This window comes from Oreochromis aureus, linkage group 5 (genome assembly GCF_013358895.1).
Source record: "Oreochromis aureus strain Israel breed Guangdong linkage group 5, ZZ_aureus, whole genome shotgun sequence".
Lineage (NCBI taxonomy): Eukaryota > Metazoa > Chordata > Actinopteri > Cichliformes > Cichlidae > Oreochromis > Oreochromis aureus.
Window position 1 is genome coordinate 8,215,946 of NC_052946.1, and position 21,609 is coordinate 8,237,554.

The 21,609-nt window shown below is 41.6% G+C and overlaps 1 protein-coding gene across 6 annotated transcripts in view; it reads right to left on the bottom strand.

The window, feature by feature from the left end:
• Window positions 1-248: 248 nt before the first annotated feature.
• The window catches only part of chl1b (cell adhesion molecule L1-like b), a 67,624-nt gene continuing 46,263 nt past the window's right edge, over window positions 249-21,609 (bottom strand). For 4 of the 6 annotated variants that reach the window (XM_039612530.1, XM_039612531.1, XM_039612533.1 and 1 more), the window contains exons 12-28: window positions 20,723-20,834; window positions 20,313-20,479; window positions 20,062-20,227; window positions 19,827-19,951; window positions 19,369-19,470; window positions 18,845-19,042; window positions 18,555-18,625; window positions 17,564-17,786; window positions 15,903-16,018; window positions 15,437-15,641; window positions 15,176-15,298; window positions 10,920-11,099; window positions 9,676-9,705; window positions 8,816-8,887; window positions 5,366-5,497; window positions 4,364-4,436; window positions 249-1,903 (exon numbers count right to left, since the gene is read on the bottom strand). In XM_039612530.1, coding sequence (XP_039468464.1) covers window positions 1,699-1,903; window positions 4,364-4,436; window positions 5,366-5,497; window positions 8,816-8,887; window positions 9,676-9,705; window positions 10,920-11,099; window positions 15,176-15,298; window positions 15,437-15,641; window positions 15,903-16,018; window positions 17,564-17,786; window positions 18,555-18,625; window positions 18,845-19,042; window positions 19,369-19,470; window positions 19,827-19,951; window positions 20,062-20,227; window positions 20,313-20,479; window positions 20,723-20,834 — 2,300 coding nt within the window. In that variant the 3' untranslated portion in view covers window positions 249-1,698. The remainder of the gene's footprint in view (window positions 1,904-4,363; window positions 4,437-5,365; window positions 5,498-8,815; window positions 8,888-9,675; window positions 9,706-10,919; window positions 11,100-15,175; window positions 15,299-15,436; window positions 15,642-15,902; window positions 16,019-17,563; window positions 17,787-18,554; window positions 18,626-18,844; window positions 19,043-19,368; window positions 19,471-19,826; window positions 19,952-20,061; window positions 20,228-20,312; window positions 20,480-20,722; window positions 20,835-21,609) is intronic. The other 2 variants (XM_031748512.2, XM_039612534.1) reach the window with 2 other exon arrangements.

The window sequence follows — 21,609 nt, forward strand, 5'->3', positions numbered from 1 at the left end:
AAGTCAGGCTACAAATGGGAACAATTTGTCAGACATCTTTTACTTTATTCAGATTGAATGAGGACATTTCACAAGGTAGTGCTTTCTCTCAACTCATATTTTACTGATGGCTGGAGGTAAAGGCAGAGACTTCAGTCAGGAATTCGTCCGCGGGGACCTACAAATAGTACCGCGGGTAGCGAAAACATTAATAATCTCCTGCTAGTGATGGCTGCGAAAAGACAGACAGTGGGACTATTACCCAGATGTAGGAAAGTAAAGCAATTTAATAACATTGAAAAACACCAATTAACATTTATAACATGCAATGCAATGAGTGAACTTTTACAAAACACTGCAGTTTTCCCGATCATGTTGCTAATGTTAATGCTGAACAATAGAAGTGATTCTGTTTTGGAGTGGCAGCATACTCAAAGTAGGGCTTAACAAAACCAATATAACACTTCACTATAGCACACTGAATTAGCGGTGCAGGTGGATGGCAAATATTAAAACCGGACTGAGTAATCTGATTGACAGAAAAGAAGCCTGTAATCCATTGCAGGTACTGACAGTGACATAGCGATGCCACAGCTTCAATTTGCAGGCTACAAATTTAAAAAACAAAACCTTAGCTTTTGTAGATTTTTTTAAAGAACATCTCTAAAAAACAATTGACATTGTATTACTAATTTAATGAAGTAGCAATGTAAAAAAAACAAACAGGGCCTGCATGAATGGAAAAATCAACACATCCTTCATGTTTGTAACATATACCATATTGCATTCCTAAGCTTTCCTTTGTATTATGCTAGAGCTACTTCTTTCCCTTGTTTCCCTTACTTATGTCAGCTTTATTTTTTAACATACTGACAATAAATTGTGTTGATCTGCTCATTCTTGATTTGTAAAACTCAACACACTGGTGGTTAAATCCAATTTAATCAAGACTGGGTTATGCGTATAGTTGTTTAATGATATCAACCTGTAATGGATTACATTTCTGAAACTTCTTACCCCAAATCTGCTGAAGCACCGCTTGGCTGTTACAGTAAATGTGTGATTTAAACTAAGAGCTCAAATGTTTCTAAACAAGGTACAACTAAATAGTATATCCTAACATCACAAGGAGATTCAGGAGGAGGAAGCGGTCTTTATAATATGCAATGATATGTGAACTGTCTTATTATTCTGTCAGGTATAAAACCACTGGAAAAAAAATAAGTTAATAAGCAAACCTTTATACACATCTTATATCATATTCAATGAATCCATTTCAAATATAAAAGGTCAGTAATACAAGTTCCAATTGAAAAAATATCAACTTGATATCCCCACTTTATCTGTGGCCTGCTACAAGGTGACACCAGAGGCGAAGCTGCATATAACGCTGCACGGCGGAGAGGGGAGTACAAAGAGTACTGCAGCAGAAGGAAAGGAAATAAAAACAAAGCCCTCTAAAATTTTGAGTAATAACAATTATAAAAAAAGACACTCCACACATACAATATACACTATATATACACTGTATTTAGTAATGGTCATTCTGTTGCAACTTAACAAAACAGAGCTGTATAAAATGAGAATGGCAGTGTGCACTTGGCAACGACACATTACGTTTGACACAGAACTTGCGCTCCGCATGAATAATGTCTGTTTCCTGTTTTTCTTTTTTTGTTCCGACAGCTTTCGTGGAAACTGGATGGCCCGTTCTGCTCCTCATGCCGGGGTCTGAATGGTGGCTTTGATCTCAGCGGACGCCCTCTTCTCCTTTCGCCCGGCGTACTCGCCGATAAAGGAGCCGTCTTCGTTGAACTGAGCGTCCTCGTCGCCGTAGTCCACCAGGCTGTCCCCGCTTTCCACCGCTTTGATCTCCCTGCTCAGCGAGTGTTGGCTGCCCTTCAGTGGCTTCTCGTCGTTGTCGCTGCGAGAGAAGCACAGTGGATTTAGAAGCACCTCATTTCACCCATGGCTTCACTCTGTAGCTTATTGGAGAGGACGGGGCTGCTGCCTCTACAGTGAGCCTCTGTGATTGACATTATCCTTTACCTCGGGCTGACCAATGGGTTATAATCACAAAGATGCACATGTTGAAACAAAATTAAAACATGAGCATACGCGCCTCATTTGATCAAGTGCCAACTGGAGAGCAAATGAGATATTAAGAGGTACATTAAACTGGTGCTGGTGAGGCTACACACATGCTGTGGTCTTATATAATACAACAGTGAAACGATTACAAAGGATGTACTGTGTAATATTGTCATGGGAATTCTGGTGACATTAGAGCTTTTGACATCAACTACAGGAGCACGGTGGACCAGCTAGCTTTTCATAAATTCAACCATAGCCTGATTCTAAGGCAAAAGTGGAGATTATGGAAGCAACTCCTTAACCAAACTTCATGAAACGTGATTGGCCAAATGAAGAAGCCATTACATTTTTGGGATAGGACAGAGCATTAGATTTAGCAAAGGATGTGAATAGTTTCTGAGGGCAGAAAATGATAGATATTCTCAGTAAATATAGATGTCGAGACAAAACAAAAACCGATGACTTTTAGCTCAATAAAGTGAATAGCAGCCACCTTATTAAACACTTGAAACTTTGGTCGGGGCCATTTTCTGTCTGTCCTAGATTACAGTGACGTGATTTACAGCAGAGAGCAGACTTGGCACTCAGTGACTGTTGAGTAGAAATCAATGGGAGTATTCTAAAATGCCTCTGCCATCAAAGAGCCAATCAACAGCCAAACTGGGAAACATTAGAGTCATGCTGCTGCACTGTTGCATACGCTCAGCTGAAGTACAGTTCAGTGGTGCCAGGGAGATTTAGTCTTTATCATCCAATACTGTTTTTTATCATTGAAAGGATCCAGGTTAGATTTACTTCATCAATCAAGTTTGGGCTCTTTCTCCATTTATTTAGATGGACCTCCTAAATAATTGTCCACATAACAGGCATTGCCAATACATGCTTTTAAAGGAGCGTTGCTTATAGACATGCTCAACTTGAGTCCCTCTTTATCCTTTATTATTTATAGTCTTCATCATTGCATCTTCCATGAAAACGTTGGGTAATCAAAGATGTGACAGACGTGTTACTGTTTATCTGTAAGATTCTCATTGCTTCTGTGCTAAACCGGCGCACTGGGCCACTCAGCTGCTTTCAGCGTCTGCTCTGACCACCTGGGACACACTGCACTCTAAAAATGAATTTATCACAAATCACAGATTAATAATCACAAACCACCAAATGTTTGCACCTGTATCATTCCTGTCCTTGTTTCCTTCACTCATAGAGTTTTGTTGTTGTTGTTGTTGTTGTTTTTAAATCATTTGTACCCCTTCCATTTAAACTGCTGTTCAGCACCAATCTTTCCATAATTAAATAAATTAATATCTCATTATTAACACTCACCCACATCTGAGATTATATATTGTGGTCACTGACCTCATTATTTCCTGCCTGAGGGCAGTGCCTTCCTGTAGTCTTGTGGTCACTGTGAGGTTGAAGGTTAACTAGCACTTAATTTAGCTGAGCAGTATCTGCTTCAGCTTTGACTCAAACTGTGTGCTAAGCTAACAGTTTCTTTATTTTTCACTCCAAACTGTTGTATTAATCTTCTCATCTAAGTCCCCAAAGAAAGCAAACTAGTACACTTCTAGTTTATTCTTTGGACTAGTTAAGTAAACACAGCCAATCAGTGAAAAGCCAGGCCACCTAGCTCCTGAAGCGAACATGACAAAGTCTAAATGCTGTCACACTGAGACACTTTTGACTTCATCATATCAGCATTTGTTGTGCTGTGCAGATCCCACTGATTGGAGAATTACACTGGGACTCATACTGCGTTAGACTGTTATGAATTGGACCACTAAAGGATTAATGAAACGTGCCCCGATATTACTGCCCTGGAGATGAGCTGCTTTCAATTACACTGATTGGTTTTAGTGTCCTGCTGTGTGCCGGGCAGCGCGCGTTTAACTCCATCCGGACAGAAAATGGCAACTTGTGAGCGATGCCGTGGCTCCCTTTATGATGCAATCTGTCACAACACACCAACACAACACCGTATCTATGATCACAACCTCCTATGAAGGGATGCTACTACTCTGACAACACTGACGTGTAAACAGCTTACTGCTGTTTATCACATACTTTCCAGTTACTCAGTCCATCAAATTTCTTCAGCTGAAGAAGTGTGAGGTTCCATGGGAACCTCACGCGTGCTGGGGTGTCTTTTCAGTGAGAGGAAAAAAAAAAAAAAAAACGTTACTGAGAGGAGAAGATGGATAAGACCGCTAACACAGGAGAAATTCGTTGTCGGTTGCGCGTGAATTGCAGCGAGGTGGTGAGACGGCACTCTGAGGGTGACGCTTACCTGTATTCACAGAATGTGTCGTCATTCATGCCCTGAGACTCCACGTCTGGGTGAAGGTCTTCTTTTTCTTTTACTGCTCACAAAATAAAGAGGAGATATCAGCGATTTCCTCAAGAGATGACTGCCAGTGAAGATCACTGAGTCCCCCGACTGTTAACACTATCTGAATAAGTTTGAGTGTCAGTCCCTAATTCCCCACACTTACTCACCAATGATCAATGCAAGCTTTAGATAAGCTTACGAAATTTTGCTTTTATACATACATATATATATATATATCTATATATATATAGATATAGATATACACATTTGGGGTCTTTTTTTTTCCTTAAAGAGGAAAAAATGAAGCTTTGGTTTATGTTTTTAAATCTAAATGTTTTCCTTAGTATGCAAAGCAAAAGGAGAAGGAAAAAAAAGCACATGGCTCAGGCAAATGAAAGAAAAGGTTGTCGCTAATGAGAACTTAATGAGGAAACAAAGGACAGAGCTGCATCTCGCTCTTTATTTCTGCTGACGAGTGAAACGATCGCTGGCCAGACGACAAACCTGAAGGCCATTAGCCGTGAATAATAAAGCTGATAAGGACTCTCGTGTCCCCAGTAGGAGGACTAGTGCTGAGATACCACAGAGCTTCTGTCACTATTCACTATGCAGCCTGCTCATGTGCAGCATTTGCATTTTGTCTCGCTGTGGGCTCTGCACTTTGTTTAGATTGTTGGCTGGAAAAATAATGCAAAATTCAAATGCTGGTCATACAGTACAAATGCTTATTTTCCTTTCAATGCAGCAGCCTATTTTATGTATAAATTTGCATTATAATGGCCGGGGAAACAAAAAAAAGGGGAAAACTATCATCATACATATTCCGGTAATGGCTTCTGGGATGATTGATCATTTTTTTCATGTCAACAAACAACAAAATGGAACTATAATGATGCTCTGAGCAGCAATTAGTATTCAGGCAAGGTGATGAGCGTGTGTGCTTGTAAAGTGAGGACCTACCGGAATACTTCCCTCCTTTATTTCTGTTGACAAAGCAGGCGATCAACACAATGAGTGTGAGGAGAGCAATGGCGCACATCAGCCCGATAAACCAGCCCTTGGTAGATATTCCTCCGTGAATGCTGGCCAGACCTGAGGAGAACAATATTGGGTGACTTTGACTCGCCTTGGCCTTTTCATCAGGACACTTGATTGAATGTTTACATCGACGGAGCCTATCTGATGCAAAGGCAGGAGGCGGCAGGGCGCTCCACTGATGGAAACGCTCCAATATTAATATTAAACAGCTAATCCTGCTTGTCTAATTAATCAAGTAAGGAACGCTGTACAAATGTAATTCCTTCTTAGTGAGCCAAATTAAATCCTCGTGACACCGTAAAGGACCACACATCGCAGCCTGAGTCACCGCTCAAGGACACGTGGGTTGCACCTGTTCTTTTTTCTTTAAAAGGGAGGTAAATTAGTTCTGCTTTTTTATACTTTAAGCAATTTTTTGTCCCCTTCCTCACCTCTTGGACCTGTAGTGATAACATCTTCAAATATACTAGAATTATAAACCCGGCTGTTAGGAATAAGGCGCACAGTGTACTCAGTCTCAGGTTCAAGGCCATCAATGATGTGGAAAGTCTTAGAGGTGTTTAAGGCCTCTGTTGTCTTCCAGTGACCCTCACCTGTGCAGAGGGGTGAATGATCAACAGTGTGTCAGTACACATGAAAACACACAACCACCTTTATCTAATGTAGAAATGGGCGAAAAGACACAAAGATGCAGATGTTTCACCCACTGTTTCATTCTACTCTACTCAGAAACCAACAGAGACTGAGCTTACGGTTGTTCATATATGTGATATAAAACTCAGCATGCTCTCCTCCAGATCTCCAGCTGATATTTGCAGCGCTGTCACTAACAGCAGAGCTAACATTAAACAGGGTCGGGACTGATGGGGGGATAAGACGAGATGAGGAAAAGAAATGGAGAAATATCAGAGAAGGGGTAGTAGAGGACAAAGCAGATCAAAGTGTTAGCAATCATGTGTGTTTACAGGATAAAGGATGCTTTCTAAGGAAGAGGCAAGCGTGCTCCTTCCTAACACTATTGTAAGGAGGCATCAATTACGTCTGACAGAAGGGGACGTTGGGTCACTCTCACAACAGGACAAGAGTAATGTGGATAGGGAAATGGAACCACAGGTGGAGCCTGCAAAGCTGAATGGCAATCTACTAAAACCTGAAGAGCGATTTAACACCAAAGACTGCTGCATGATGGACATTTCACACAAGCAGATATGAATGAAACATGGGAATGAAGTCAAGTAACCCCTACAACATTTTAATAAGACACTTTTTTTCCCTGTGAGTTATTATGGTTATTTTACATTCCTGGAAGTTTTAAAGTGTTAAAACAGTTTTTGGCCAAACCGGTGTCAATGCCTTTCTGTATTTCATCAAATGGGAAAATGAACAAACAAAAAACATGTAATCCCAGAAGCTCAAGCCAGACAATGTTGGGCATTTTTCTAGGTAACTCAAGGTAAAGTGCAAATTATTAGAAACTCAACAAGCAGAACAGCTTTTTCAGCTTTAATGTTGAATGAAAAAAATATTTCAGTGTTTAATTTAATGTAGTAAATTAATCAGTTCACAAAGTTTTCAGATCAATAATTAGCTTAAACAAATCCAGTTTTTATTGCTCTCTTCTTGTTAAAGGGCAGTTCTTCCTCTCCACAGTCGCCAAGTGCATGCACATAGAGCAGCGGTCCCCAATCCCCGGGCCACAGACCGGTGCCGGTCCTTGAGTCGTTTGGTACCGGCCCGCGAGAGTTGAGGCTCGGGTGTGAAATTTATGGTTTTCGGGGTTTTTATCGTTAACTCGGTTTCCGAGTCTGGGTCTTTTCCTGTGTTGTATTTGTGTGTCTTATTTTGAAAGAAATGTTTACGCGTTACCATAGTGACCAGAGAGCATTAAGGCGCAGAGAGGAAATGCTCCTCCTAAAATGCACCAACTCTCAGTGTTGGCGCATTTCAGGAGGACGCTGCTAATAAAGTTACAGTATTACACAGTGAATTCACGTTTATTATTATATTTACAAAATACCACTGTTTTTGTCTCGGTCGTATCATTTTATTTTGTTGTAATTATCCGCGACACCTTAAAGGCTGGTCTGTGAAAATATTGTCTGACAGTAAACCGGTCCGTGGCGCAAAAAAGGTTGGGGACCGCTGCTGTAGAGGATCATTGGGGTTCTTTTAATAACATCGCAGGATACAGTGCTTTGAAATGGCACCTACGAAGTGGTGCTATTTAAATAAAACTTTAGTGGAAAATTAACATTTTGTGTGTTCTAGCTTCATCTACCTCAGACATACCTATCAAGGTGATTTCATCCTTCTCATCCTCAAACAGAGAAAGAGGGAAAAAACAGTAATTTTGTAATTGATGAGCATGATTAGTATGGGAAACGTGTGGTTTGACAGCAGCTGTCTAAGCTAGTCAACAAAGCACAATCCACTTCATTTCACCACAGCAAACATGCAAATCTTCATCTGTGCCTCAAGCTCAGGTGCTTTATTTGCTCAGGTGATAATTCAGTTCACAAGAACACCTGTGTCTGGGCTGTCCATCCCAACAACTGCAAATGACACTCTCTGACTAATGTTGATGGATTAGTCACCAGCTATAGCAATTCTAGTCATTGCAAGTGTGTGATGACTTCGACAGACATAGACAATCTGAGTTAAAAATATCCAGAGGCTGGCTGCCGTGTTTTGTCACCATGTTCCTCAGCTTGCTATTACCTTCTGCAGAAAGCAGCTGCTCACCCAGCAGGGAACGAATGCCCTGAAAGATACCCCTTCAAAGTTAGAAATCTTTTGTTTTAATAAGGAGAGACCAGAAAATATTCTGATACAGGAGCTTTCAACAGCTTCCACTTATCCACTTATCTCAGTGTCCTGCAAATATCACCCTCTTAGTATGAGCTCATACTTCTCTGCATGGCTCAGGAGGATGTTTCTCCTTGCTGTTTTCTCTCTGTCCCCGGACCTCTTCTTGTCCCAGAGCTGTGTTGCTGTTTACCCAGTTGAAGATTACATGGAAATGTCAGGTGACTGCTGGGTCAATACACTGCCACACAGAGGGCTGAATGGGGCCCAACAAATCAATCACTTACAATTAGACATATTTGTCCTGTTCAAGTGACTGCACTCCACTGCCACACTGTGGGATCGGGATATAGATCTAGTATGCTAGATTTCCCGGTGGTGTAGCAGAGAAATGAAAGCTTACAGTACAATATGTCTGCCATTTTACATCATAAACTAGCTGAGAAAAATGCCTGAAGATGCTATCACATTATAATAGTCAATGCTCCTCTGCATTTATTCCTCAGCCTTTGCTGTCGATGCTGTACGGTTAAGGCTTTGCTGTGTCAGAAAGTGCTGCGGCTCTACCTATGGTGGAACGAGTGGGTTTGGTCACAGGGGACTTTGGAGTGCTTGGAGGTGAGGGGGAAGCTGACTTGCCTGAAAAGAAAAGACAGACCTTGTGGTTATCAATTGGGGTAAGGGCTTGAGGTGCTATCGTCTACTGTTAGCATGCATGCTGTTGTTAAGTACACTCTAAAATTAGTGACTATGCAATCTGAAACAGGATCTAGAGTTTCAAAACTGTATTTCACACCTCTGAGATGTGCCTTTTAATTTTTACTCCAATCAAAAAAAAGAAAGAAAAAGGGACGAGCCTGTGGCGTGTCTGATGCTCTTACTGCGTTTGGCTCTTAAGGCATCATTTATTACCCCAGCTTGTTGCACCGAGCCTGCTGTTGCTAGGAGAAAAGTCAATATTCGTTTACAGCTGCTAATGAGCCAAGATTAATATGAATTTATAATTAGGTTACTCATTACCAATTGTTATTAGAGAGGAAGCCGCAAAACTTTATCTAAGAAGAAGTTGACGTTTTTCTAATGAAAGGAGGCATCAGAGTGCTCTCTGCTGATGGCAAGGGCAAACAGCAGACAAGGTCAATTATGTGCAGAGAGGCTGACTGTTTAGGGCTGCTAAATTCTGCATAGGACAAATAAAAAGTGTCCAAATGTTTGACAGTCAAGCCCCGATGATTTATTCAGGCCTACAGCAGCTACACACATCCATATTTCTAAACCTAAAAGCATGCAAGCACTACTAAAAAACAAAATTGGGGGCCTGTCATACTAACATGAAAGTTATTCTATCACTATTTCAGAGCAGTTTGATGCTCTCTATATGTGTACATATGACATGCCACAGTTGCTGCATAAACAGATCTACATACTGAGGCCAACAGCAGGAGCCAAAATGGAAGCTGCAGAAAAGAAAAAAAAGAAAAAAGACAGAAGGGACAAGCATTGCATGGCTAAGCAGACGTCCACATTCACAAGCACATTTATAATACACACTGCATGATCAAAGCTACATCTCAAAGCAATGCACTATTTTAGTGGCATATGTGAAAGCAAGCAGAGGACCATTAAGACAAATCCTCACACACACACACACGCATGCACACAGTGATGGAGGTGTTACCACAAATAGCTTTCATGTGTAGACCTTGAACCTCTCCCCAGCACATGTAATAGCCTGACAAAATTGCAACTCAATACATATAAAATGAGCCATTCTACCTGTAATCATTTCTCCTGCGTTTTTTTTCCCACCATGCAAATAAACAACCCCCAAGAGCCAATTAAGTGTCTTTCTGTGATTGTGAGGATTCTTACAGTAAACAATAAGCAATCACTTGCATATTAAGCACCTGTGCTGCACTTCAAAGTTGAGAGATCTGCTCTTACATAACACAGCCTGAGTGACATACTACATTCATTTTCTTGTGCATTTGTATTGAAAGAGCCACCTGCTTATTTCTTATGACTACAGCACATTTAGTGACACTTGCAGAAAGCTTCCTGGTTCAATCACTCGTATCACCGACCGCAATCACAGGAGCTTGGCTTGAGTTTGAGCCAGATGAAGTATGGTGTGTGGACCTCGACTAATGATATGTAATTAAAAGGCAAAGATTACATGTTACAAGCTGGCTTATTATGATGACTTACCCGGCAACTCTTTCATGATTGCACAATTCAGTAATAAAAGCTTCAGTTTCCTTCCTGCTCAAAGCAATTTTCTTTCTTAGCTGATTGTTTCATAGCTCACGCTCTCTGTCCAATCAATAAGCACTTGCTCTCTCATGACAGTGACAAATGAAAACCTCCACTGCAGCCATATGAAATTGTTTATCCACAAAAATTACTTACATGGAGATATGAAAAGCTTGGCTGCTCAGGCTTATATCATATTGCCCTAGTTCAATGCCACTTCGAAATGGTAAAATGACTCTGTCACCTGGTTTGCTTAGCCTCGGTTCACACGAGCAAATTGCGCTCCTCAGAGCTCGTCCACATTCCCATTGTTCCCCCACTGAGAAAGCGCCACGCTCTACCAGCCACACGCCCACGCAAGCTTATCCGGATACACAAAGCCCGATTGGCTCGGCTTTCCGGACCTTCAATCACTCACTTGTTTCCAGGGTGGTGGTGCACTCGTCGCTGACGTCAGGCCCGCAGCCCACCGCAGTACAGGAGCACAGGTAGAACTTGTATTTACTCAAAGGCTCCAAGTCACGCAGGATCCACGTGGTGGTCTCAGGTTTGCTAATGTCTACTGTCTGCAGTGGTCCCACTTCTTCTGTGTCATTGACTAGAAGTAAAAAATGGCAAGAAGAAAAATACGTAAATGTAAGTATTTTGTCACAGTCACCTAACAAGGCAAAGGAACAACAAGGGAAAAACTCTTATACTTACACTGCATTACGTACAGTGCAAATAACAGATTTGTCTGCACCTACAGTGTATTAAGCATAGCCTCTATATAAAATACAGACTTAGCCACTGTGACTTCACCCACTGGCTACAGAAGTCCTGTTGTGAAGCCTCACATTGCTGCGTCTTGCTGCTGATGATCATGTGGATATTCTCGATGAGAAACTGCTCCTATGGTGGTTATTTTAGGGTGTTTTTTTACACCTGTGGTGTTCAAGTTCATTTAAATTGGATTCTGGTTCGTTTTACACCTTGGTGTGGTTCATTTGTGCAGATGTGAACACAGTAATCAAGACACTTTGGACGAGGTGGTCCAGAGCAGTTTGTTTATGACGTGAACGTGATCTGACCTCAATCCGACCCAATTACCAGGAGTACGTTGCAGATTTAAGGTAAAAAACTTGATCATACAACTATGCAGAATCTTCATATTCAACACATATACCATAGTAAGAATACTTGTTTCACAGATTTTCAGTCCCTTGAAAACACAGCTTCCATACCTAGTTTGTTTTTACATTTGAAAAGGTGTTTTTACTTGACAGCCTGCATACTTTATATTAGTAGTACACTCCCACTTTGTTTTTCCCCGTCTCCAAAAGGTGTCGGCAATTAGTTCTACTGGAAGTACTTCTGCAAGCTGTATACAACCTGATGAAACTTAAAGAAGTTTGTGTCTTAGTGACAACATATATGTTTAACTGCTTTATTTTTCTGATCTACTGATGTGACCACACATGGACATGCATCTAAGCCTTCACATTAGAAAACCATTCTTTCCAGCTTTTCCTAAAATATAATGTCTATACTAAGAATAATTCTGGTCATCATAGTTTAACCATACATATAGAATTTTGATTTCTTTAATTTTGACATGACTGATATCATAATGTCGTTATCCTCTTATCCCATAATCTGCTCTTCCTTGTACCCAATGCCTTTTTGTTCTAGTAAATCTCTTTTTTTTTTTTTTTTTTTTTACTTTTGACTGAATGACTCCAGTATTTTGACACACAGTGAAATGTTTGACTGTGCCTTGTTTTGGGGGAACTCTCTAGTGGCCTTTCAAAATACTTCCAACTGACAATCACGGGACATTTCAGCTCTGCCAAAAAAAAAGAAAACGCAAATGTCACTTGTCATTTTGGCTTGCACATTTCCTGTTTGGGTTGTAAAAAAAGAGGCAACTTGTTCTTTGCTTTTTCAGGATTAATCCCTCTATAAAACGTTATCTCCGTTAACAAAAAAATCCCTAAAACAAAACAAAAAAGCTAATTGTGCTCCACTAATTTATGGCTACAATTTGTTTGAGTTTTCGGTGTGTACTTTCTGCCTACATTGTGATGGGATCTCATTTTTCACTACGTAAAGCAGCCCAGTAGGTAGGGAGGTGGCATTTATGTTCTTTGTGACAAAAACAAACACAGCAGGTGTTGAGGTGACCTTTGCTGTGAAAGAGGTGCCACGTCTCTCTGGTAGGAGGCAACAGAAACAATGACAAGAATGTATTGGTCTGCTTCTCTTATTTGCCTGGATGCCACCCGCTGTTATCAGACATCCTGATTTGCTTTTGTTTTTTTTTTGCTCAGTTTTATTTCTAGGGACAAAACCACTCGATTTTTAGTATATTATGCAATCAACTCTGGTACAAAAAAAGAGGCCACAAGCATCATGTTTCCACCCTGCGGCGGCATTACTTTCTCACTTTTACGGCAAAACTCAGGCCTGACAGCTGGTCCGCATGATCTTATGGAGTGAACTGGCTGAAGGCTTCAGACTTTGGCGCTTCCACTAATGACAAACAACAATATTTCCAAATATTCCTCAGCCTAGCGGGCCAAACGCAGTTGGCCTTGAGGAGCGTGAAGCAAACCAAGACTCTCCAGCACTGAAATGTGACCTGACGGCAAGTGTGAGTTTAGCTCAAATGGGAGAAAAACAGACTGTGTTATAGCCAAGGTCATTTTTAACTCCCACTTGTGTCGATATAGCAGTTAAATGCAGTACAAACTTCACGGGAACGGTCTTAAGTGCTCAAAAATATGTGCCTATCTCAATCTGCATCACATATAATTGCAAATAAAGTGGATATTTTATGAAGCCTTGAGTAGATTTTCAGTGCATAACAGTGAAATGATCTGTGTACTCAGGATTAAAGACTTCAATATGACAAAACAGGTTGCGTATGAGCCGTCATCGGTACTTTTATGACAATCTTATCTTTGCCTTGTCAAGCTCCCTGAGAGACAGTCAGACGGGTTGTTTAGCCTGTACTGACATATGATGCCCCGGGCTTTAGAGCGGGTTAACAGCTCTTTAAGGCAATGTGACTATATGCCACCCACTCGAGTTATGAGGGTGACTTTATTCACTCTTTACATTCATACAAGCTTTAAGTGATTCAGAAAAGAACTTGATAAAAACTTGTTACTGACTGCAGGTAAAGGGAAAATGTTTATGATTTCCACATCTCCTGGTGTGTGTCCCACACAACTAAATCTTATGTTTTTCCCCTGCTGACAGTTTATTTTTTCCATTTCAAATTTGCCAGTGGTACTGCAGTGGATCCAAGTAAGTGCACAGCAGAGTTTGAGAGTGTTTGGCTGTGCAGTTTTCAGATTGGGTATTTTAACAAAAAATTGTTATCAGTGTTTCCCCTAGAGTGGCAGCTGTCCAATCTATGAGGGGGGGAGGAGGGGATCACGCACACAGATAGACACACCTGCGGCCACGTAGTGAACAGGTACACACACACATGCACACAGTCAGTGAGTGTATCCTTCAGGCTCTCCTCTTTTTATATCAGCAACTTCATGATTACATACACGTGAAAGATTTAAGGGACATCTGTAAATTTGGGTTACTCTCCCTCTGAAGGGGAACTACACTAGTTAAAGATAAAGTCACAAGCTGACACCACCATTGAAAGCCTAAAAACGTGTTATTTCAAAGCAGGTTAGTTTAAGTGTTTTAAACCCAGTGTTGATCCGGCTTGCGTTAAACAGTGTGTTACAACGGGGCCTCTTGTGAAACCGGTGAAATGTGAAGTTATTAAAGGCTGCTGTGAAGATGGGCAGAGTTTTCAAACAGCTGCGCTGTAGCTTGATTCCACTTGTGTCACCGATGATACACTGACAGCTGGCTGCATTATCCTCAACATTTCGCACATGACTTCCTTCAAGGGGACTTCAGAAAAAAAAAAAAAGTCACACTTCAAAGAGTCCATCAGCTTTATTGCTGTGGCACAATGAAAACGTCCTCTCTTGAAATACTGCGTGACGCCGGGTCCTTTTTTTGTGCTGCTGCCAAATCAAACTCAATTAGCCGGGAAATGCGGCACTAAGACGTTGTTGGAAGTTAGTCATTAGCTTCGTTGTGACTTTTATTTAAGGACAGCACAGTGTGTGCAAACGTGGGATGTGTTCAGGGATGATGTCCCCTGGGACAGTGAGCTGCGCTGAGGACGTTTCCTGCAGACAGGATGGGGTCAGTAAAACCGGACCTTAACAGACTGTGACTCAGAGGCCTTGGTCAGCACTAGCCGAGCCGTGATCGTGACACAGGCCAGTAGACACCACCCTGACATGGTTCCTATACACACACTCTGACCCCAGCCTTATTAGAGCAGAGCAGCGATTCTTCTTTCTGTGTAAAGGATCATGGGTTAGACAATCACCACTTTCTTCTTTTCCCAAGAAACTGTTCAAGTACTGCACATACTTTCTGCAGTGCAGTATTGTGTAGAGGAAAAGGTTTGAAACAGTTAAGCCGATATGCAGTCAGTGTTTTCAAATTGAAATATATGGCCTGTTTGTTTTCTTTACAGAGTACAAGCTGAGGGTAAACTCTATTAAACACAAGGTGAAAAACACATCATCTTCTCACAGCAATACAGAAACATCACCATTATACGTGTGTTGATTAAGTGTAAGGATGAGGAACAGGGATACGTACTGAGCTGGTACTTAAGGAGGTAGCCAATGAGAATCCCATTAGGCTCCAACGGCGGCTTCCAGGCCAGAGAGACAGTGTGCCTCTGTACATCTGTGACCCTGAAATCATGATTTTTCTCTGGGACTGCAAAGGTGTGCACACACACACACACACACACAGCAAGCAGTCAAATTCTGCAACCCAGTTTACTTGGCTATTATTAGATTTTCCCTTCAGTAGTCGTGAATCAATACACTCCATGCTGTTTTTCCACAATCTTACCTCCCTCTGGGGTTTTGAAGTTGACGGGATGACTGCCTGGGCCGTTGCCCCGCCCGTTGAAGGTCATGACGATGAGGCTGTACTCGGAGAAGGGCGTCAGACTTGGTACCGTGGCGTGGTTCTTATCCCCGGGGACTGTCAGCGTGTGTTTATCTCCGGGACTTTTCTTTGAGTCCACCAGACTGCGCAGGCGCCACCAACTTATCTACATCAGGAAGGAGGCACACAGAGACATCCTCAGCAGTGCCTACAAGACATCACACTTTGAACATCATACATATGTACATGTGTAAGGGAATGCTGACTGAGTTAGTGTGATTTTTCTGGTGCTGTAAGCAAGAAAACATTGAGCTGGACACCAGTAAAGGAGACAGAGTGAGGTGAGAGAAGCAAATGTTTAGAGCAAGGTCAGTGCCATTCCTTTTAAACTGTGTCTAAAAGCAAAGGTCTGGTTTTGAGGTATTACCCTGTAGCCTCCCAGATGTCCATGTAACTTGTCCTTGTGTACTCGTGTCCAGCTAACCTTGACCACGGAGCTGTTCATCACCTTCACAGCTACATTATCAGGTGCAGCAGAGGGAACTGCAAAGGCAAACACACATTAGCATCTACAATAAGCTGCAAGTGAGGGAAGGAACAACAAACCCAAACAAGACAAAAATACAAAGTACTACTCCCTACATTTAGGGATCACTGATTTACTGGAATACCTACGAGGAGGGAACTCTACTTAGAGTCACAAAAAAATGAAAAAACAAACAAAAAACAAAAACAAGTGCTACACTTCCTAAAATCTCATTTTACTCAGGACACAGCAGTGAGAAAGTTTCATGACCTGAGGTGACCTCCTGAGGACAAATCCAAAAGAAAGCTAAACAAAAGAAAAACAGTAATAAGTATGGTACATGGTGCTTTCTTCTTCTAGCTACACTGCAAAAAATGATTTTCAAGAAAATAAAAAAACCCTTGTTTATAAACATGTTTTCTTATTTTTTGTCTAAAAAGAAAACATTCTTAACAAGCAAGTTTTGCGCAACTGCACAAAATTAAACTCATTCTAGGAAAATATGTCCAACGTTTTCTTAATAAGATATTTCATTCAGCTCATCTTGAGCTTTCTGTTACAGGGTATGACAATGGTTTGGCTGAAATTCCAGAAAGAGAATAAGAATTATTTTCCTCTTATTTCAAGAGTAAGGGCACTTAAAACAACTTTTCAATTTTACACATTTAAAGATGCCACTTTAGCTCAATGCGTTCAGCAGGCACTCGCATGCCGCATGGCTGAGAGTGGCCAGCCTGGGTTCAAAGTCTGACCCTCGGCCCTCTCTCTCTCTCTGCTTTCTCTCAATTCTTCACTGTACCTATCAATAAAGGCTAAAAAAAAGAACTATATTTAATGACACTAAAATTTATCCTATAGTAACATCTTTTTGTTTACGTGAAAATCTAAATTAAGGTGTGAAATCTTAAATTAAGCAAATAATTCTTGAAAACATCTTGTTCAAGAAAGGATGATACTCATTTTCTAAATATCAGAGTGTCTTTCCTTGTAATAAGTCAGATTTTCTTCAATTAATTTTCTTCATTATAGTCAGTTTTGTCTAGTTAAAAGGCATACAGAAGTTAGATTGTCTTGACGTATGATCAATTATCCAGGTAAGTAAATCCCAAATTCTTGATTCTGTTCATCTGGACGTAGTGTTTTCAGTGGGAGAAACGTTTCGTCACTCATCCAAGTGACTTCTTCAGTCTCAGCTGACTGCAGGTTTCCCCAACCTTACAAACAGTACATTTGCACAATACCTGAAACTAGCATCACTGAATGAATGAACAGTGGGCTGTGAGGTCAGTTCCTTGATCATTAATATGCAAATTGTCATGACCACTGATCAACAACCATTGATCAAAGACCATTGATCAATGGGTTGCTAGCCAAACAACATTTGCTTACCCCACTGACAGATTTTTTTTCTCAAAACAAAACAATTTTGTCAGATTTAAGAATATTTGGCTTATTTCAAATAGAGCTGTTTTTTCAGTGTACTACAGGCCACAACCCTGAAACTCAAAGTGCAAGTCTAAACCTAAGTCCAAAACTAACTTAACTTATTAACTTATACTCACAGTCCTCTCCTGAATAGCCAGTCACTAACTTGGGCTCAGGTCCGAAGCCCTGACGATTCTTGGCTTGGATCTTTATTTCGTAGGGGACAAAAGTTGGGGTGTTCCTCACCACGAATGAGTGTCTCTTCACTGTGTGTTCCTTCCAGTCTTCTTCCACATCTTGTCGTCTGTAACTCACCTTGTACTCCAAGCTGGGACCATTATGCTCAATGGGTAACAGGGGCTGTATTGTGGCAGGAAAAGAAAGAATAGAGCGGGTTTCACTGAGACTTTCACAATTGCGTAAGATACTTGTTATATTTCACCACTCTATGTCACTCCTTCCATAGGGGAAAAAAATGACTTGTCCAGTGAACATTGCTTGGAACAATGTTTTATCCCACCATCTAATAAAACAATGGAACAATTGACCTGGTCTAGCAGCAAGGCTTTTCTTTGATATAGTGCTTGCTGAGACTTTATAGATGAAAAGATTCATCTCGTCACAGAAGTCAGACCATGAGAAATAGAATGAGATACCATTATCCACAAAAGCAAATCATTAACAGTAGGAGAGCTCATGAATCCAGGATTCAGGGGCTACATTACCATGACGGGGCAACCGGATAATAAGTGAAGGAGAGATTCATCTTTCTACAATAAAGGCCAATATATGACTGTGAGCGTTAAAAAGAAAATTTTTATCTTCATAGCTTTCCTTTCTCTTTCTAATCAAAGACAGGGAGCAGCCTTGAATGAGGAACTCATTCATGGAGATTCCAGAAAAGGACTTCTTTAAAGATCTCTAGAGTGAAATATCATAAATGGGCCATTTCTGTTTCTTTAATTCCTGTTGGTAATAGCCTATGAAACATTGATAAAACTTTATCTCTGTTCTCAGAAATTCTTTGACTGCTCAAAACTATAACGATGGGAATAATGTGCTTTGTAAAGGTAGGCCACAGAACCTGCAGAAAGAAGGTAATGAAAAAGACCAAAGTCTATTTCTTACCTCCCATTTGATATCCATTTCATGTGGCAAATGACCTTCGATTCTGATATTTTCAGGGTTCCTGTCAGGGGCTGTGGAGGAAAAGGAGTATAGATTTTGTCAGCATTGTTAGTGGAAGAAATCTCCAGTGAAAGAGGCACACGAGAAAGCAGAGTTTCAACAAGAATGGAATCAATTATGTAGCAGGTCTGAGTGTTTTAAAGTTCACAGAGCAGCAGCGTTGGAAGCTCAAGTGGGCTGGAAGACCCTAACAAAAGCTATACTGAGCGATGAAAGGAGGAAACTCAGACCTTCTGGAGGAGTTTTGTATCTCTCTGTGGCCTCGCTAGGACGCCCGGTTCCCACAGCGTTCACGGCAGACACTCTGAAGCAATAGTCGACATTGCCGTTGAGCCTGAGCTCAGCCGAGTTACGGTTCCCAGGTACTCGGAGCAGCTCCTTCCAGTTGCTTGGTTCCCAGTGGCTCTCCTCGTACTCAATAATAAACTCTGTTGACAGGCATAGAGACAATCAGAGGTCTGCCTCACCGCTATGAATCCTGCCAAAGGATTACTTATCTAACCACCAGCTGTGCAGAAAACTCCTCAAACCCTGCTCTGGGCTTGTACATTCCTCAGGGAGACTAATCATGATTCATGCTTGGATGAACCAATAATGGATTCATATTGTACAAGATCGTATCAAACAAATCTATTTACATGCAGGATGCTGCTCAGGAATGTGTCTGTCATATTAATGGCATTCGCTGCGAGATGCACTGATTCACTCTGCGCTGTATGTCCTGACACCTGCACACATGGACGCTCCTTTTTACCTGTGGTTGAGCTGTTGTGGTCGTCCCCGGGGACCCATTTCAGCGTCACATTTCTGCCCTTGCGGTCAGACAGTACCAAGTTCTCCGGCGCATCGGGGACATCTGAAAATCATCGTAACGGCACGGCTTTTAGAAAAAGAAAAAAAAATCACAGGGAAACAAGATCTCTGCAGCAAGAAAAAGACCCGGGGAGCAAATGTTCGATCGGTCCCGAGAGTCAGAGGATGTGGAACGAGCTGCATCGCTGTGCTGCCCGTCATTGTTTTCTTTAGACTTTAACATGTCAACAACATCTTCAAAGAAGCTGCGCTAATAAAGCCACGGTCTGCACCTTCATGCTCTGCTCTGGCTTCCTGACATTTTGTGGCCTTCTCGAATTTGCTGTGCATTAATGTAGAATCAGGGTGCTCTGAACTTTTGACCCCTGAAGCAGAAACAGCGCTCACACGTAAGCTCACCTAACACCATGAGCAGGGCTGAGGCCACGTCTTGGTCCGCTGGAGTTTTTGCCACACATCTGTACACACCCTGGTCGCTGTGGCTCACATTCATGATGTGAAAAACACCATTCTCCACAAAGTATCTGTCGGTAGAAACATGGAGACGGGGTATTGATTTACGAAAGGAAAAGGGCTTTTCAGCTGGGATTAGGTCTGCAGGGCTGTTTCACCAAATAAATAAAAAAAATTCTACCTTGAATTCACAGTGTAGTTGAGGGCTATCTCCATATCATCTTTTTCCCACAGGAGCTCAAAGTCATTGCTGAAGGACTTGTCGTACTCCGCCAGGCATGAGAGCTGGGCCGTGGTACCTATTAGGATTCGCTGGTCCGCCGGGGCCACTACTATTCGAGTGGGATCTTCCATAGGAAGGACCAAGTTACTTACATTTTGAGGCCCGTGTGAGGCTGAATACAATTCTTTTGAATGACTAAAACTGTTTACCTTTTACATAAAGCATGGCATTGATAGCAGATGATCCCTCTGTGTTTTTGGCCAAACACGTGTACTGTCCTGTGTCACCCCTCTCCACATTGTAGATCTTCAGTGACCCGTTTTCATGAACGGTAAACCTGGGTCCATGAACAGATTCAGGGGAGTCGTCTTTGCTCCTGGAGAACATGCAAAAGTTAACTTGTCAGAGGGGAGAAAAATAAATACAAATACAGGTGGCCCACACTACTACACTATGGCAGCAGTGAAGCAGGACATCAGAGCTGAGTGACAGGGCTACTTCAGCTTGATTTGAAGAAATAGCAGGTCGTGGGTACTGAAACAACAGTATACTGAGGGAGTGTACGCATCGACCAGCTGAGATCTACTGCCCTCTGCTGGTGAAAAAAAGCTACACTTACCAAGTGATTGTAGAAGGAGGAGAGCTGAAGACCTTGCAGTGCATCGTCACTCCCTTCCTCTCCACAACAGAGTATTCCTCCCCCTCACTTGTTAAAATCATGGGCTGCAGATCTGCAAAAACCAGCAGGAGAATCTCATCATAACTTCGTAACAGTGCTGTTAGAAAAGCACAATATATTTTTTTCACCGTTCAGGAAATGGCTTCGACAAAAAAAAAAAATAACACAGCTAGATTAGGTTTTAAAAGCTGATAAAACAGGAATGGAAATAGGCAGATAACTGCAGGTTAAATGAGGTGACAACAGTGTTGCTTTACCTGTGCATTAACTGTGAGCTTGTTGTGTTTTTAAAAAGGAAAAAAAAGAAGAAAATAAAAAAACGATTGAGCTGTCAGGTTGTCAGAAATGAGCAAATGTGAGAAAGAAATCAAAGCTGAAAACAATGGAATAATGAGTTCGCTGAGTGTGTGCACCTTATCAGTTGTAGCCAAAGCCTGCCATTAAAACGCTCTGTCTCTACTAATTGTTTACAAAGGCAGCAACTGGGACTCAGCATTCAGAGACTGTCCAGCTTTATTAACTCCTGTGTCACCAAGAAGCAACTCCCCACATTTGAGCTGCACGACAGATTTTTTTTTTTAATCTGCTCTTGTAAAGCAGCACATGTTTGTCTTGTGGCATTCGAATTGGTATGGAATTGAGAAGGGACTTGTTAGCATATAAATGGTAGGGAACAGGGCTTGTTGCTCCACAGGGAGAACGGCTAGCCTGAATGAAGGAATACAGCTTGCAGACAGCTCTCCTTCCCTGGGCTCCTCACTGTTTTATGGGCATATGCCAGCATCAGCGGCAGCTCTCGAGCTTGACACATCAGTCAGCAATCTCTC